The sequence below is a fragment of the Haematobia irritans genome, chromosome 5, assembly GCF_050003625.1.
Source record: "Haematobia irritans isolate KBUSLIRL chromosome 5, ASM5000362v1, whole genome shotgun sequence".
Lineage (NCBI taxonomy): Eukaryota > Metazoa > Arthropoda > Insecta > Diptera > Muscidae > Haematobia > Haematobia irritans.
In genome coordinates, this window is record NC_134401.1 from 47,019,564 (window position 1) to 47,038,877 (window position 19,314).

General features: G+C 29.6%; 1 protein-coding gene across 1 annotated transcript in view; it reads left to right on the top strand.

Moving 5' to 3' along the window:
- The window catches only part of LOC142241066 (cell adhesion molecule Dscam1-like), a 209,545-nt gene that overhangs the window by 144,041 nt on the left and 46,190 nt on the right, over positions 1–19,314 (top strand). Inside the window, exon 3 of the mRNA XM_075312805.1 lies at positions 11,014–11,355. Coding sequence (XP_075168920.1) covers positions 11,014–11,355 — 342 coding nt within the window. The remainder of the gene's footprint in view (positions 1–11,013; positions 11,356–19,314) is intronic.

A 19,314-nucleotide genomic window follows, 5' to 3' on the forward strand; every position in this document is an offset into this window, starting at 1 on the left:
TAGAAGTTTAGGAAAATTAGAGTCATTTTTACAACTTTTCGACTAAGCAGTGGCGATTTAACAAGGAAAATGTTGGTATTTGGACCATTTTTGTCGAAATCAGAAAAACATATATATGGGAGCTATATCTAAATCTGAACCGATTTCAATAAAATTTGGCACACATGACTATATTACTAATTGTACTCCTAGTGCAAAATTTCAACCAAATTGAGCCAAAAATCTGGCTTCTGGGGCCATATAAGTCCATATCGGGCGAAAAATATATATGGAAGCTATATATAAATCTGAACCGATTTCAATCAAATTTGGCACACATGATTATACTACCAATTGTACTCCTTGTGCAAAATTTCAAGCTAATCGGGATAAAACTTTGGCTTCTGGGTCCATATAAGTGTATATCGGGCGAAAGATATATATGGGAGCTATATCTAAATCTGAATCGATTTCAACCAAATTTGGCACGCATAGCTAAAAGGCTAAGTCTACCCCTGTGCAAAATTTCAACCAAATTGGGTCAAAACTCTGGCTTTTAGGACCATATTAGTCCATATCGGGCGAAAGATATATATGGGAGCTATATCTAAATCTGAACCGATTTCTATAAAATTTTGCACACTTGATTATACTACTAATTGTATTCCTATTTCAACCAAATTCGGCCAAAAATCTGGCTTCTGGGGCCATATTAGTGCATATCTGGCGAAAGATATATATGGGAGCTATATCTATATCTGAACCGATTTCTTCCAAAATCAATAGGGTTCTATTCTGACCCAAATTAGGAGCATGTGCCAAATTTGAAGGCGATTGGACTTAAATTGCGACCTAGACTTTGATCACAAAAATGTGTTCACAGACAGACGGACGGACGGACAGACGGACATGGTTATAGCGTCTCAGGGACCCACCCTGAGCATTATTGCCAAAGACACCATGTGTCTATCTCTCCTTCTGGGTGTTACAAACATATGCACAAACTTATAATACCCTGTTCCACAGTGTGTCGCAGGGTATAAAAATGTTAAAATGTCTTAACGCTATATGAAGTTCTAGACGGACACAATTGATATAGAATTTACTTATTTGAGAAACTTATGAACTCAGTTTCCAATTTTAGGAATATATGAACTGAAATTGAAAAATTGAAATAAAAAAAATTTTAAATGTCGTTAGCGCTATTTGAAGTTCTAGACGGACACAATTGAAATAAAATTTACTCATTTGAGAAACTTATGAACTCAGTTTCCAATTTTAGGAATATATGAACTGAAATTGTGTACTTCATATGTGTAAAACTTTTTTTCTCATTTTTAGTTCATGTCAAGCAAACAATAATTAAAAGAGAACAAATATTCTCACATTCGGCAAAATTGCACTAAAATCAACTAATTTTGCTGTCTTTTTTCTAGGGAAAGAGTTTATTCAATAAAAATTAACAGTGATTGACCTGAGCACTATATTTACCACCTTTCCTACTACTTAACTTTTCCTACGATACTCGTATTTGTCTACAATGGAATTTTATCGTGAATCCATTTATGTGGCCCCCCACACCATGACTGGTATTGACACATAATTCCACCATATTTGGTTAATATGGCAAACAAATGCATTTGTTATGGATTTGCATTTTTGAATTTTTCTTTCCATTTTAATTTTGTTATCAGTCTGTGGCATATAAAAAAATTTAGAACATTTCCGTTGCAAACACTCAGTGCAGCACTTTAAATAATAAGTGTTAAATAGTATGTTTGTGTTTGTTTTTACAAATGACTGTATACGATGAGTATGCAGTATGAGATTATGCAGTCCCAGTGGGAAAATAAAAACTGCATCAATTACAAACAGTGAAGATCTTGATATATATATATATTTTTTTATTTTTAAATTTACTATGAATAAATGATTAAACTGACCTATATCAATTACATTAGGGAGGGTTGAAAATAATTATTTTCAATTTAATTTTTAATGTTGTATTTATGTTTGTTTGTTTTTACAAATGACTGTATACGATGAGTATGCAGTATGAGATTATGCAGTCCCAGTGGGAAAATAAAAACTGCATCAATTACAAACAGTGAAGATCTTGATATATATATTTTTTTATTTTTAAATTTAGTATGCATAAATGAAAACTGACCTATATCAATTACATTAGGGAGGCTTGAAAATAATTATTTTCAATTTAATTTTTAATGTTGTATTTAAGGGAAAATAATTAATTAATATTTTATTTTAATTGGGATGAAATAATGCCATTCAGATGATTTCATATCTAAATTCTGTAGATTTTTAACCCCGCTATATCCTCAAAAAAATTGCCTCTGCAACATATACTCTCAAACATATTCTGCTTCAAGCACACTGAAAGAAAAACCATTTACGTGATATTAAAGTTTACGCAAACTAAATTTCAGGATGCACAATTTACAAAATATTAAGGAAAATTTTAATTAAAAGAAAGTTTATAATCTGTGCTTCAAAAATTTTTTTCATTAAATTTAGGACACAAATTTTGGAAATTTGCGTCCCTCTGTTAAAGTCGTATGGATTTGAACAAAATTTCCTTAAAGTAAAAAAAACGCATGTTTGATTTAAAGAAATCGTCCTTAAATTAATTGAAATATTAAATATTTAGAATTAAGAAAAAACGATTCAAATATAGGCTTAGACTTATTTTGAGGATTTGGCATCTTTGGTTTAAAGTTTTTTTTGGACTTAAAAAAACGAAAAACATTTTTACTTTGCAGTATCCATTCAAATTCGAATTTTTCAACTGGCAATTGTTTGTAGGTGAAAAGCTTTATTAATATACCGCAAAAATAGAATGACAATTCGATAAATGAGATCTGTATCCTAATGTTAATTTAATTGATCCTAGACACAGAAAAATAGTCACGAAAATTTTTCCAATTAAAAATTTAATTCAGTTTAAAAAAATATTCAATTAAACATTTGATTGATTCAACAAATTTTTTAATTGGATCAATTAATTATTTAATTGACCTTCAATTAATTTTTTAATTAATACTATCATTTCTGTGATTGCAGACATTTCAATTAAAAAAGTAATTGGATCAATTAATTTCGTCATTGAATCAGAAAAAAAATTTTGTGTGTACAAACATGTCTTTGTTTTAAAGAAGCTGCGTCTTTGGCTCGGAATGAATATCAAAATCCTTAAGGGGGTATATTAACTTTGTCTTTCCGTTTGTAACACATCGAAATATTGCTCTAAGACCCCATAAAGTATATATATTCTGGGTCGTGGTGAAATTCTGAGTCGATCGGAGCATGTCCATCCGTCCGTCCTTCTGTCGAAATCACGCTAACTTCCGAACGAAATAAGCTATCGACTTGAAACTTGTCACAAGTAGTTGTTATTGATGTAGGTCGGATGGTATTGAAAATGGGCCATATCGGTCCACTTTTACGTATAGCCCCCATATAAACGGACCCCCAAATTTGGCTTGCGATTGCTCTAAGAGAAGCAAATTTCATCCGATCCGGCTGAAATTTGGTATATGGTGTTAGTATATGGTCTCTAACAACCATGCAAAAATTGGTCCATATTGGTCCACGTTTACGTATTGCCCCATATTAACGGACCCCCAAATTTGGCTTGCGATTGCTCTTAGAGAAGCAAATTTCATCCGATCCGGCTGAAATTTGGTACATGGTGTTAGTATATGGTCTCTAATAACCATGCAGAAATTGGTCCATATCGGTCCATAATTACATATAGCCCCCATATAAACCGATCCCCCGATTTGGCTTGCGGAGCCTCTAAGAGAAGCAAATTTCATCTGATCCGGCTGAAATTTGGTACATGGTGTTGGTATATGATCTCTAACAACCATGCAGAAATTGGTCCATATCGGTCCATAATTACATATAGCCCCCATATAAACCGTTATCCAGATTTGACCTCCGGAGCCTCTTGGAGGAGCAAAATTCATCCGATCCGATTCAAATGTGCAACGTGGTATTAGTATATGGTCTCTAACATCCATGAAAAAATTGGTCTACATCGGTTCACAATTATATATAGCCCCCATATAAACCAATCCCCAGATTTGGCTTGCGGAACCTCTAAGAGAAGAAAATTTCATCCGATCCGGTTGAAATTTGGAACATAGTGTTAGTATATGGTCTCTAACAACCGAGCCAGAATTGGTCCACATCGATCCATAATTATATATAGCCCCCATATAAACCGATCCCCCGATTTGGCTTGCGGAGCCTCTACGAGAAGCAAATTTCATCTGATCCGGCTGAAATTTGGAACATGGTGTTAGTATATGGTCCCTAACAACCATGCAAAAATTGGTCCATATCGGTCCATAATTATATATAGCCCCTACATAAACCGATCCCCCGATTTGGCTTGCAGAGCCTCTACGAGAAGCAAATTTCATCTGATCCGGCTGAAATTTGGTACATGGTGTTGGTATATGTTCTCTAATGACCATGCAAAAATTAGTCCACATCGACCCATAATTATATATAGCCCCCGTATAAGCCGATCCCCAGATTTGTCCACCGGAGCCTCTTAGAGCAGCAAAATTCATCCGATCCGGTTGAAATTTGGTACGTGGTGTTAGTATATGGTCTCTAACAACCACGCAAGAATTGGTCCATATCGGTCCATAATTATATATAGCAGATCCCCAATCACACAAAAATTGGTCCATATCGGTTCATAATCATGGTTGCTACTCGAGCCAAAAATAATCTACCAAAATTTTATTTTTATAGAAAACATTGTCAAAATGTTATTTCTATAGAAAATTTTGTCAAAATTTTATTTCTATAGAAAATTTTGTCAAAATTTTATTTCTATAGAAAAATTTTTCCAAATTTTATTTCTATGGGAAATTTTGTCAAAATTTGATTTCTATAGAAATTTTTTTCCAAATTTTATTTCTATAGAATTTTTTTCCAAATTTTACTTCTATAGAAAATGTTGTCAAAATTTTATTTTGTCAAAATTTTATTTCTATAGAAACTTTAACCTTAGTTATATACATATTTAATTATATACATAATTAAGGTTGCCTTGCCTACACACAAAAAATTGTTTTGTTCTGAATCAGTCACGAAATTAATTGATCCAATTAATTTTTTAATTGAAATGCCTTCAATCACAGAATTAGAAAATTAATTGAAAGTCAATTAAAAAATTAATTGATACTGTTAATTTTTGTGATTAATGTTTGTTTCAATTTAAACAAAAAATGTTGAATCAATTAAAATTTTAGTTGAATATTTTTGTCAAACTTATTGTCTTATAATTGGAAAAAATTTTGTGATTTTTTTTCTGTGTAGAATTTCTAATATACGGACTTTCATTAGAATTTTTTTTGCTGATATTTAGAACGACAAACGGATACATTTTAAAATTTAATATTTTTTAATTCTAGCTGTAGTACATTAAAGAGTTTCCCTATAATGTTAAGTACAACATTTTGTTACTTAACCGTTTTCTGCAGAGCTATCACGTTTCTTTAACATTTCTTTATTCTGCTAAAATCCCCTATTCGGCAAAGGTTTCATACATTTCATATGTTTTAATGTTTTTTGTAGCTCTCTACCGACATTCTAATGCAACATGCCGACTTGGTGTATATCCTTCACTTTACCCTTTACTTGTCTTCATATTCTTCAAAATTCGTGTCATAATTTCGCACCCTTTTCAGCGAACGTACAAGAAGTACAAGAAATGTAAAGACTACCAACAATTACGTGATATTTTCTTTTTGTCTACGTTTTTCTTTGGAAGCTGCTTTTTTCATTTCTAGATGCTAGAAATGTCCTCAGGGAGGATAGGGAAAATGAATTCACACAATATATAGTACCATGTGACAGTATACGTTTTATCCTTAATACAACACAAATCCTTATGTGAGTGAAGGAGATTATCAAAGGACTGTGAAGATGGAAAGCAAATTAATGTGATGCAATGTCTAAGGGGTCTTTCCACTATAAACTACAGTTGTGTTACAATTTAAATGGAATACCCTTTTTGATATATGAATTTTCAATTAAATTGTAGTTCTCTACACTAAATTTGTATTTGAATAATAAATTACTATTGTTGTCAATAGACGGGCCGTCTAAAGTCTCCCTCACAAGCAGGTGATATGAAATTTCTCTTTAAATTTCTGACATTTTTAGTGCATACACATTTTGCATTCAATTTCATAATGTCACAACTCTCTTTAACATGCCCTCAAAATGTTCTTGTCTTGTTAGGGTATTAGTTATGCACAGATATATACATACATCTATAGTTTGTCCCTAATGTTATCTCCCTTATGCACTCTCTCTCTCTCTCCATACTCTATACAAAGACTAAAAGTACCCCCACACCCAAAGAAATGCATATTCCACATAGGAGGCGAACAAACAACCTCAGACACAGAAATTGCTTTTGGTGGATGTAGGTAGGTATGATGCAGAATGACACTATAGAGTGTCATCGACACCTTTTTCGTCACTGCTGTTTTTGTGGATGGCTTTCCTCATCATCATGATGATATCCCTATGAAAACCAGAGATGACTGCGAAAGAAATAAAGAAAATGACATTATATTGAAACTGACTGTGGTTTATTTTTATCCAGGCCAAAAATGTTCAGGGCAAGGAAACAGTCAATGGATGTATACATAAATATTTTTACTCAAAGCATTTTTAGAGTTATACATTTGGTAATACAATAAATATGAAAGTGTTTTGAGAGGGCATTACACTGAACAAAAAAAATTAAGAAAAGGGGTATTAAAACTAAATTATATTAAATGAAACAAAATTTAACTAAACTGAATTCTAATAAATAAAATTAAGTTAAATCACACTTAATAATTCGTTTAGCTTTTTTTTTTAAACCAAATAAAGTTATTTAACGTTAAATTTAAAATAAATTAAAATCTGTTAAAACCCAAAATTTAATACACAGATAAAAATAAGTTTGAGAACCAATAACTTTTGTTGGAAAACCAATAACAAAATTTGTTAATTTTCCTGCAACAAACTAATTTGTACTTTTAATAACCATTATTACAAAAAAGTTGTTAGCAATCGTTACCATCAGAAGGCAACAAATAATTTGTGTTCTCAGTAATATAATTTGTAAGTAATTTGTTGAGAAACAAAATATTTGTTGCTGAACGTTACATTTAATCCTCAACAAATATTTTTGAATTTGAACGAAAAAATTTGTATGTGGTTTGTTGGAGTCTATCAATGACTGTAACAAATTTATTGGTGTATTGACAAAAAATTAAATTGAAATTGACAAAATTATTGCACCAAAATTGCAGGAACAATTTTGGAGATATTTTGTTAAGTACACACAGAGAAGGAATATGACCAAAATGTTATTTTTGGACGGTGAACATGTAACATTTTTGTGTCGAAAATCCTATACTCAGTTTTGTAAATGTATTACGATTTTAAATTTGAGTAGTCCAGGGTCTAGCAAGCATTTTGACAACTTTTTGCCCAGTGATATATTCTAGTTAATTAGAATTGTAATAACTCTAACCCCGATATTAATATGGTTTTATTAATTATCTCATACAACAAACACATTTAAGAAACTACAAAATTGAAAAATATAAATTTTTCACAGACATTTATAAATGCTATTCTGTATTCTCTGATGAATGAGCTCTTTGCTTGCTATCATAAACGTGCATGTGCTATTACTCATTTTGTTCTAACGGTATTCTTCGCATACTTCTTTTAGCTTTCGTACAAGTTCTCAGCGATGTGCGCGTAACCAGTCTTGTATTTTTGTTTTTGTTTTCATATCAATAGCAGTCAACTATTTTCGCAACAAAACAATTTGTTGAAAATTCAGAATATTTCTATTATTTCCTCTGTCAAGCATCTACAAACACATTTCAACAACAAATGCCTCATATTCAATAGATAAATTTGTTGAGCATCAGCAGATTTTACATACAAATAAAGTTGTTAATATTTATTTGCAGTTATTTTTTTGTGTGTATATAAACTAGATTATATTGAATAAAATCGAATTGATATAATTTAACCCTTAAATGCAAAATTTCAACTATTCCTTCAAAAAAAAAAAAAAAAAATACATAATATTGAAAATGGTAAATAAAGAACATCTGCATACCACATTAAAAAAAATATGTGTTTTTTTTTTGAAAAAATATAGTGGTTGTATTTTAAACAAGTATATACGGCCGTAAGTTCGGCCATGCCGAAGTTTATGTACCCTCCACCATGGATTGCGTAGAAACTTCGACTGAATACTGTCATCCACAATCGAATTACTTGGGTTGCGGTAACACTTGCCAATGCAAGGTATCCTAAAACTTCCTAACACTTCTTCTAAATTGCAAGGTAGCCCATACGGGATATATATTAAACTAAAAAAGGCCGATTAAATACGTATATAATTAAGTTTGACAACATTTTCTATAAAAGTAAAATTTGGACAAAATTTTCTATAGAAATAAAATTTTGACAAAATTTTTCTATAGAAATAAAATTTTGACACACTTTTCAATAGAATTAAAATGTTGGCAACATTCTCTATAAAATTAAAATTTTGACAATATTTTCTATAGAAATAAAATTTTGACAAAAATACCATTTTGACAAAATTTTCTATAAAAATAAAATTTTGGTAGATTATTTTGGCTCGAGTGGCAACCATGATTATGAACCAATATGGACAAATTTTTGTGTGATTGGGGATCGGCTATATATAACTATAGACCGATAAGAACCAATTTTGGCATGGTTATTAGCGGCCATATACTAACACCACGTTGCAAATTTCAACCGGATCGGATGAATTTTGCTCCTCCAAGATGCTCCGGAGGTCAAATCTGGGGATCGATATATATGGAGACTATATATAATCATGGACCGATATGGACCAATTCTTGCGTGTTTGCTAGAGACCATATACTAACACCACGTACAAAATTTCAACCGGATCGGATGAATTTTGCTCCTTCAATAGGCTCCGGAGGTCAAATCTTGGGGATCGCTTTATATGGGAGCTATATATAATTATTGACCGATATGGACCAATTTTTACATGGTTATTAGAGACCATATACTAACACCACGTTGCAAATTTCAACCGGATCGGATGAATTTTGCTCCTCCAAGATGCTCCGGAGGTCAAATCTGGGGATCGATTTATATGGGGACTATATATAATTATGGACCGATATGGACCAATTCTTGCGTGTTTGTTAGAGACCATATACTAACACCACGTACAAAATTTCAACCAGATCGGATGAATTTTGCTCCTCTAGGAGTCTCCGGAGTTCAAATTTGGGGATCGGTTTATATGGGGGCTATATATAATTATGCACCGATATGGACCAATTCTTGCATGGTTGTTAAAGACCATATACTAACACCACGTACCAAATTTCAACCAGATCGGATGCATTTTGCTCCTGCAATAGGCTCCGGAGGTCAAATCTGGGGATCGGTTTATATGGGGGCTATATATAATTATAGACCGATATGGACCAATTTTTGCATGGTTGTTAGAGACCATATAATTACATCATGTACCTAATTTCAGCCGGATCGGATGAAATATGCTACTCTTATAGACACCGCAAGCCAAATCTGGGGATCCGTTTATATGGGGGCTATACGTAAAAGTGGACCGATATGGCCCATTTGCAATACCACCCGACCTACATAAATAACAACTACTTGTGCCAAGTTTGAAGTCAATAGCTTGTTTCGTTCGGAAGTTAGCGTGATTTCAACAGACGGACGGACATGCTTAGATCGACTCAGAATTTCACCACGACCCAGAATATATATACTTTATGGGGTCTTAGAGCAATATTTCGATGTGTTACAAACGGAATGACAAAGTTAATATACCCCCCATCCTATGGTGGAGGGTATAAAAATACGGTGGGAATTAAACTAAGTTTCTATTTATAAATAAACTATTTCATTTTAGTAGAGAATATAGATATGTTTACACTACGCAGCTTTTTTACCAACATTACTTTCACCTCTAGTAAATATTATTTATTTATATTTTTATTGAATTTTTATTTTTTTTTTAATTTTTTGGTAAAAATTTGATTTTTATTTTTGACTGTAGATTACTTAGAAGAATAACAAATTTTCCGGAAAAAAACATTTAAACAATTTTATGATATTTTGCAAAATAAATAATTTTTTATGATTTTTATTGCATTCTAAAATTTTAAAAATTCGCATTTTTTTCTAGAATGAATTTTACATTTTTTTCGACAAAATTTGAATAATTTTTACCATTTTGTTAATTTGTATTCTGTGTAGGTTAAAAACATATTTGAAACAAAATTGAATATTTTTTAAAATTCAATTAAAATTGTAATTGGAGAAATTTTGGTGATATTTTTTTCTGAATAAATTAAAAAATTAATTAAATTTTCAAGTCAACATTTATTTGTTCAGTGTATGTATAGCGTATATTTTGTAAACCACTGTTTGTGCAGAAAATTTATGACAAATGCATTTACACTCAGTGATCCATTGCCAACAATTGTAAAATTACAGGAGACATGGTGGGTTGTTAAGGCTACTGGCCAAAACCACAGAACAAAATGACCACGGAAGAGACCACTGATGGATAGCGGATAAGCAGCGGGATATTTGTCGTCATTCAACTTTGTATGCATACAGTTTACTAGGGAAACTTAACATAAACCATAAAATTCAATGACATTTTTTTGTGTGACAATAGCGATGATGTTGATGATGACGACGACTAAAGCGACAAGTGACACAAAAGGCCCCGCAGAGCCCAAACAAAGAATTTAAACAAAGACAATGAAGAAAAAAATAATTAAAACATATAAACAGACATAGGGCCATTTCCGTTTATTTTTAGTACAATAGAAAATAATATTAAGAAAAAAGTATTGTCCTAATTTTTATCGACACAAAGAGTTTTAATGTATTCGTTTCTTTTTTTTTTTCTTGTTACAGCAACCACCTTAGTTGTAGCTGTTAATCCCCCTGATGCCGATCAAAAAGGACCCGTTTTCTTGAAAGAACCCACCAATCGCATTGACTTCTCTAATTCAACTGGTGCCGAAATTGAATGCAAAGCCAGCGGAAACCCTATGCCTGAAATTATTTGGATTCGTAGCGATGGCACTGCTGTTGGCGATGTTCCCGGTTTGCGTCAGATCTCTTCAGATGGCAAATTGGTGTTCCCACCCTTCCGTGCCGAAGATTATCGTCAAGAAGTCCATGCTCAAGTCTATGCCTGTTTGGCCCGCAATCAATTTGGTTCGATTATTTCACGTGATGTCCATGTCAGAGCCGGTAAGTTGGAAATGTTCTAGAGAGAGAGCATAAATTATACATTTGTGAAAAAAGAGAGAGTAAATAAGGAAAAGCTGTAAAAGAAAAAGAACTGGATTCGCTTTACAAATACCTATATGGAAGAAATTTCTAAAAATAGGTTTACTGAAATTAAGAATATTTTTTATTTTATTTCTATAGACAATTTTGTCGAAATTTTATTTTTATAGACAATTTCACAAATTTGACAAAATTTTATTTCTATAGACATTTTTTTCAAAATTTCATTTCTATAGAAAATTTTGTCAAAATTTTATTTCTATAGAAAATTTTGTCAAAATTTTATTTCTATTTGACAAAATTTTATTTCTATAGAATTTTTTTCAAAATTTTATTTCTATAGAAAATTTTGTCAAAATTTTATTTCTATAGAAAATTTTGTCAAAATGTTATTTCTATAGAAGGTTAGGTTTTCTATAGAAAATTTTGTGAAAATTTTATTTCTATAGAAAATTTTGCCAAAATTTTATTTCTGTAGAAAATTTTGTCAAAATTTTATTTCTATAGAAAATGTTGTCAAAATTTTATTTCTGTAGAAAATTTTGTCAATATTTTATTATATTTTAGAAAAATTTTTCAATATTTCTATAGTAAATTTTGTCAAAATTTTATTTCTATAGAAAATTTTGTCAAAATTTTATTTCTATAGAAAATTTTGTCAACATTTTATTTCTATAGAAACTTTTGTCAAAATTTTATTTTTATAGAAAATTTTGTCAAAATTTTATTTTTATAGAAAATTTCGTCAAAATTTTATTTCTATAGAAAATTTTGTCAAAATTTTATTTCTATAGAAAATGTTGTCAAAATTTTGATTTCTATACAAAGTTTTATTTCTATAGACAATTTTGTCGAAATTTTATTTGTATAGAAAATCTTTCAAAATTTTATTTTTATAGAAAATTTTTCAAAATGTTATTTTTATAGAAAATTTTTCAAAAATGTATTTCTATAGAAAATATTGTAAAAAAAAAATATAGAAATTTTTTTCCAAATATTATTTCTATGTAAAATGTTGTTTAATTTTTTTTTCATAGAAAATTTTGTCAAAATTCAGTGTAAAACAGAGTGTGAAGCTGTGCACACCAGAACAAATCCTTGAAAACCGTTTTGACGAAGTCAACCGAAATATTGGAAATAAAAATAAAAGAAAAACATTATATCTACACTCAGAGTGAACTCTCTATTTCACTAAAGCCAATTTAACTTTATTTTAGTTCATGGAATTATTATGTTTGGAGAAAGTTTCCTTTACTCTAATAATTTTTTGTGTACGTTAGTTAAATTAACTAAAACCGAGGAAAAAAATATACTCAAATGAAGCATAAAGGTTAACAAAATTCGTGCCTTCCACAAAATAGTTCAAAATTTCTTTAAATTTGTAAATTTTACCAAAAATGCGTCCATCATGAACTTCGTATGTCAATAAAGACATTCTTGCAATTTTGAACTCCAAGGTTTTCCTTCAGACTACAAAATTTTCTTTAACAAGTGAAAAAACTTAGTTATGTCTAATAAATTTTCTTGAATTTGTCGAAAAATATTTACTTATTTCTATGACCTCGGCGTGATGCCAACGTTTGTAATACTGTTTAGTTAAAATTTGCTACAAATATTTAAAATTTTCTAAAATTAACCGAAAGTTTTCTTCCTGGTGGGTCCACTGTTTTTTCAGTGTATGTTTTTTAATCGACCTATAGCCGAAACTATGAAAAATAATTCTTAAAAATTTTATTTCTTTAGAAAATTTTGTCAAAATTTTATTTCTATAGAAAATTTTGTCAAAATTTTATTTCTATAGAAATTTTTGTCAAAATTTTATTTCTATAGAAAATTTGGTCAAAATTTTATTTCTATAGAAAATTTTGTCAAATTTTTATTTCTATAGCAAATTATGTTAAAATTTTATTTCCGTAGAAAATTTTGTCAAAATTTTATTTCTTTAATTGAGTAGAAAATTTTGTCAAAAATTATTTTCTATATAAAATTTTTTGCAAAATTTTATTTCTATGTATGTTGTAAAAATTTTGGATTCTACAGAAAATTTTGTCAAAATTTTATTTCTATAGAAATTTTGTGTGCGCAAAGCCCCATGGAGTACAAGATGGTTGTATGGACAGCTGTTTCGGAATTGCCACATTCCTCAAACTTGATTTCTTTAGAAAATTTTGTCAAAATTTTATTTCTATAGAAAATTTTGTCAAAATTTTATTTCTATAGAAAATTTTGTCAAAATTTTAATTCTGTAGAAAATTTTGACAAAATTGTAATTCTATAGACATTTTTGTCAAAACTTTATTTCTGTAGGACATTTTGTCAACATTTTATTTCTCTAGAAAATTTTGTCAAAATTTTATTTCTATAGAAATTTTGTGTGCGCAAAGCCCCATGGAGTACAAGATGGTTGTATGGACAGCTGTTTCGGAATTGCCACATTCCTCAAACTTGATTTCTTTAGAAAATTTTGTCAAAATTTTATTTCTATAGAAAATTTTGTCAAAATTTTATTTCTATAGAAAATTTTGTCAAAATTTTAATTCTGTAGAAAATTTTGACAAAATTGTAATTCTATAGACATTTTTGTCAAAACTTTATTTCTGTAGGACATTTTGTCAACATTTTATTTCTCTAGAAAATTTTGTCAACATTTCATTTCTATAGACAATTTTGTTAAAATTTTATTTGTATAGAAATTTTTTTCAATATTTTATTTCTATAGAAAATTTTTCAAAATTTTATTTCTATAGAAAATTTTGTCAAAATTTTATTATATAGAAAATTGTGTCAAAATTTTATTTCTCTAGAAGTTTTGTCAAAATTTTATTTCTCTAGAAATTTTGTCAAAATTTTAATTCTATAGAAAATTTTGTCAAAATTTTAATTCTATAGAAAATTTTGCCAAAATTTTAATTCTATAGAAATTTTTGTCAAAACTTTATTGCTGTAGGACATTTTGTCAACATTTTATTTCTCCAGAAAATTTTGTCAACATTTCATTTCTATAGACAATTTTGTTAAAATTTTATTTGTATAGAAATTTTTTTTCAAAATTTTATTTCTATAGAAAATTTTTCAAAATTTTATTTCTATAGAAAATTTTGTCAAAATTTTATTCTATAAAAAATTGTGTCAAAATTTTCTCTAGAAATTTTTGTCATTGTCATATTTCTCTAGAAATTTTTCAAAATTTTATTTCTCTAGAAATTTTGTCAAAATTTTATTTCTTTAGAAATTTTGTCAAAATTTTAATTTTATAGAAAATTTTGCCAAAATTTTAATTCTATAGAAATTTTTGTCAAAACTTTATTTCTGTAGGACATTTTGTCAACATTTTATTTCTCTAGAAAATTTTGTCAACATTTCATTTCTATAGACAATTTTGTTAAAATTTTATTTGTATAGAAAATTTTTTCAAAATTTTATTTCTATAGAAAATTTTTCAAAATTTTATTTCTATAGAAAATTTTGTCAAAATTTTATTCTATGGAAAATTGTGTCAAAATTTTCTCTAGAAATTTTTGTCATTGTCATATTTCTCTAGAAATTTTGTCAAAAATTTGTTTCTCTAGAAATTTTGTCAAAATTTTATTTCTCTAGAAAATTTTGTCAACATTTCATTTCTATCGACAATTTTGTTAAAATTTTATTTGTATAGAAATTTTTTTCAAAATTTTATTTCTATAGAAAATTTTTCAAAATTTTATTTCTATAGAAAATTTTTCAAAATTTTATTCTATAGAAAATTGTGTCAAAATTTTATTTCTCTAGAAATTTTGTCAAAATTTTATTTCTCTAGAAATTTTGTGAAAATTTTATTTCTATAGAAAATTTTGTCAAAATTTTAATTCTATAGAAAATTTTACCAAAATTTTAACTCTATAGACAATTTTGTCAAAATTTTATTTGTATAGAAAATTTTGTCAAATTTTTATTTCTATAGAAAATTTTGTCAAAATTTTAGTTCTTAGAAAATTTTGCCAAAATTTTGATTTCTTTAGAAAATTTTGTCAAAATTTTATTTCTATAGAAAATTTTGTCAAAATGTTATTTCTATCGAAAATTATAAAAATATATATATATAAAAAATTGTAAAGTACCTCATAGTTGGAGAGGAATATTATACAAAATCTACCAAAACATTAAGAATTCTATCAATTCACCAAACAGTAAAAAATCCACAATTTTTGTACCTCTTAGTTGGAGAGGAATATTATACAAAATCTACCAAAACATTAAGAATTCTATCAATTCACCAAACAGTAAAAAATCCACAATTTTTGGTAGAATTCTACGAACTGGCAATCGAGCTTCTAAGGTTTATTTTCCTTCCTTTTTGATAATGGAGATTATCTACACAATTTCAAGAGACTTTCTTTTAATAACTGCTAAAATAAAGTAAAGTGTTTCCCTGTAAAAGAAAATTCTTCCAGGGGGTTTGTAAAGCTGTTGATCCAAAAAAAAAAAATGAATAAATAATATGCACTTGCATAAAGACTTAGTGACATAAGAGACAACTTGGAAATATTACAAAAATATTTTTTCTTTTAATAATAAATAATTATTGTCCTCAAAGGGGAGGAGATCACAATTCCTTACTAATAAAAATCGTTTATGAAATGGCTGCCTAATTTATTCTCTCTTTTTTTCATACCTTTTTAAAACTTTTCAGCTTTTATTTTTGTCACTGTGGTAAGCTTCAACGTTGGCATTTGAAATTTTTTTCTTCCTCTTAATATCAACGGCGTTTTTATGTGGATACAATGGTGCTATGCGTATGTGTCCTGAATTGGTGTCATGGCCTATAGAATTGGGCCCAACATTAATTAGAGACTCCTCAGGGGAATTTTTCAATGAAATGAGTTTGCTAAATTTCCCACTGCAGTAAATATAGTCGTTTAGACAAAACGGAAATTTCGCTACCTCTCTTTCGTTGTTCTTTGCAGATTCTCTAAATATCCTTATAACAATGATGCAACAATTTCGCACTAAAACGGGCGTACACACACGCACACATTTATAAAACATTTTCGCGAACAAAGAAATTCAAAGACTTACACACGTACACATACAAACTATTTTAATGGTATTTTAATTAAATTTGTTTCCTTTTACCCTGTCATGGCAGCAAAAAGTCTCAAGTATAGTACGAGTATACGCTTTATATTTGTAGGAATCTGTTTTTGAAAAGAATTGGTATTGTTTAAGATTCAAAGGTAAAAGATATTAACAAGTAATTATGCAAAAGAACATAAGACAAAATATGGGGAGGTTACTAAAAGGGTTTTCTTTTGTTTTTTTGAGGAACGAAATTTTTGACACAAAAGTTTTCTTTTGTCACTTAAATTTTTTCTTTAAAACAAATAAATAAAATATTAGAGAAAATCGGTAGATCGCTTTTAAATTCGGGCTTATTTGCTCTTGCAGAAAATACTTTAAATTAAAGGGGAATTTCTATAGTCTAAAAAATATGATTTCTTTGGGCAGGTGCAGTAATCCCATCGACCTTTCGAGTCTAACATTTTTTCGATTTGATGTAACATCGAGTGGCTCTTAGAATTTTTAAAAAACTATCTTGAGCTTGATTTTACTTTTGACCCTTTTATGGGGTATTTTCATATCTTTGGTTTTTTGACAAATTTCGTTGACTTTGAGCTTTCACTCAGCGAACCATTTCAGGCATTGTTTCTGATGGTTTTTGGACCACCACCATGGCGTCTGGCAACGCAATCAGTATAATTATAACGATTTTTGGTGCGATATAAAAACGTTTTGTATATCTCACCATAAAGTGTTTGTTTTGTGGCTTGTTAACAATATAACATTTAAAATTTTAATTGCAAAAAACGTTGGTGATATTTTTGTGTGTACTTTTGGGATATATATAAAAAAAATATATAAAAAATACTTTTGTTTTCACTTTTGTTTTTGTAGTACATCGTCTACACTGTTTGTTTTCTTTAAATAAAGTTTTTTTATATCGGTTTATGTGTGTTCAACAATTTGGTTTGTATGCATTTTATTCTGCTTGTCGGTCTTGAAAGGTTGACTTTATTCAAACTTGCAACTTATATTTACAATCCCGCATGTTCCCATGTTCGGAATCGAATTTGTTTAATTTGGCAAAATGGAGATACTCTCGGATTTCAATCCAAACTAGAATTTTGAGATTCCAAATACCATAAATTATTAAGGATCTTCTGTCAATATCTTAGTTAAACAATTTTGTGTATTTTTTCATAAAAACAAATTATTTGGGATTCTTGTGAGGAGTTTTAATTTAAATTGGGTCTTAAAATACCTGAAATACTAAACGAATGTTTTATTTTTTTGTAACATTTTAGCAAAAACAAAAAAACAAGTAAGTTCGGCCAGGCCGAATCTTATGTACCCTCCACCATGGATTGCGTAGAAACTTCTACGAAAAACTGTCATCCACAAATTTCAACTCACTCGGATGAAATGTTCTCCTCCAAGAGGCTCCAAAACCAAATCTCTGGATCGGTTTATATGGGGGCGATAAATGATTATGGACTGATATGGACCACTTTTGGCATGGCTTTTGAATATCATACACTACCACCACGTACCAAATTTCAACCAGATCGGATGAATTTTGCTTCTCCAAAAGGCACCGGATGTCAAATCTGGGGATCGGTTTATATGGGGGCTATATATAATTATGGACCGATTTCGACCAATTTTTGCATGGTCATTAGATACCATATACTTACACCATGTACCAAATTTCAGCCGGATCGGATGAAATTTGCTTCTCTTAGAGGCTCCGCAAGCCAAATCGGGGGATCGGTTTATATGGGGGCTGTATATAATTATGGACCGATGTGGACCAATTTTTGCAGGGTCATTAGAGACCATATACTAACATCATGTACCAAATTTCAGCCGGATCGGATGAAATTTGTTTCTCTTAGAGGCTCTGTAAGCCAAATCGGGGGTTCGGTTTATATGGGGGCTATATATAATTATGGACCGATGTGAACCAATTTTTGCATGGTCATTAGAGACCATATACTAACATCGTGTACCAAATTTCAGCCGGATCGGATGAAATTTGTTTCTCTTAGAGGCTCTGCAAGCCAAATTTGGGGGTCCGTTTATATGGGGGCTATACATAAAAGTGGACCGATATGGCCTATTTGCAATACCATCTGACCTACATCAATAACAACTACTTGTGCCAAGTTTCAAGTCGATAGCTTGTTTCGTTCGGAAGTTAGCGTGATTGCAACAGACGGACGGACGGACATGCTCAGATCGACTCAGAATTTCACCACGACCCAGAATATATATACTTTATGGGGTCTTAGATCAATATTTCGATGTGTTACAAACGGAATGACAAAGTTAATATACCCCCCATCCTATGGTGGAGGATATAAAAAATTATACTCAGAGATACAATTTTTTATTATAAGTCCTCAAGGTTCCACTAGCATGGTCAAAAAGGCCAATGTGTTAAAATTAAAAAAAAAATCAACAAATAACGTTGATTTCTAAAGTTTACAGAATTTTGTATTTGTGGAAAATAGTTAACAATAAACATAAACTAAAATCGAAAACTCACTCGTTCATCCAAAATCGCTTCGTTGTTTTGAATGAGTTGTTTTTACCAAATTATACCCAAAAAGTAAAAATATTTTAGAAATATTTCTAATCAAAAATAGCATAATTTTATTATTTTACTCAATAATATACACTATAACAAAACTCCCAAAAAAAAGTGTGAGAAAAAAATAGAGAGATATAATATTTTTGGCGTCCTTAGTAAATGATCCTTTTTGGGTAGAAAAATCCCAAAACTTTAAAAAATTTAAAAAATTTAATTTTCTCATATTTATTGTTTTTTTGGTTTCAGATCAAAAGTCATCTCCAAGACCTTCACAAAATATTTAACTTTGC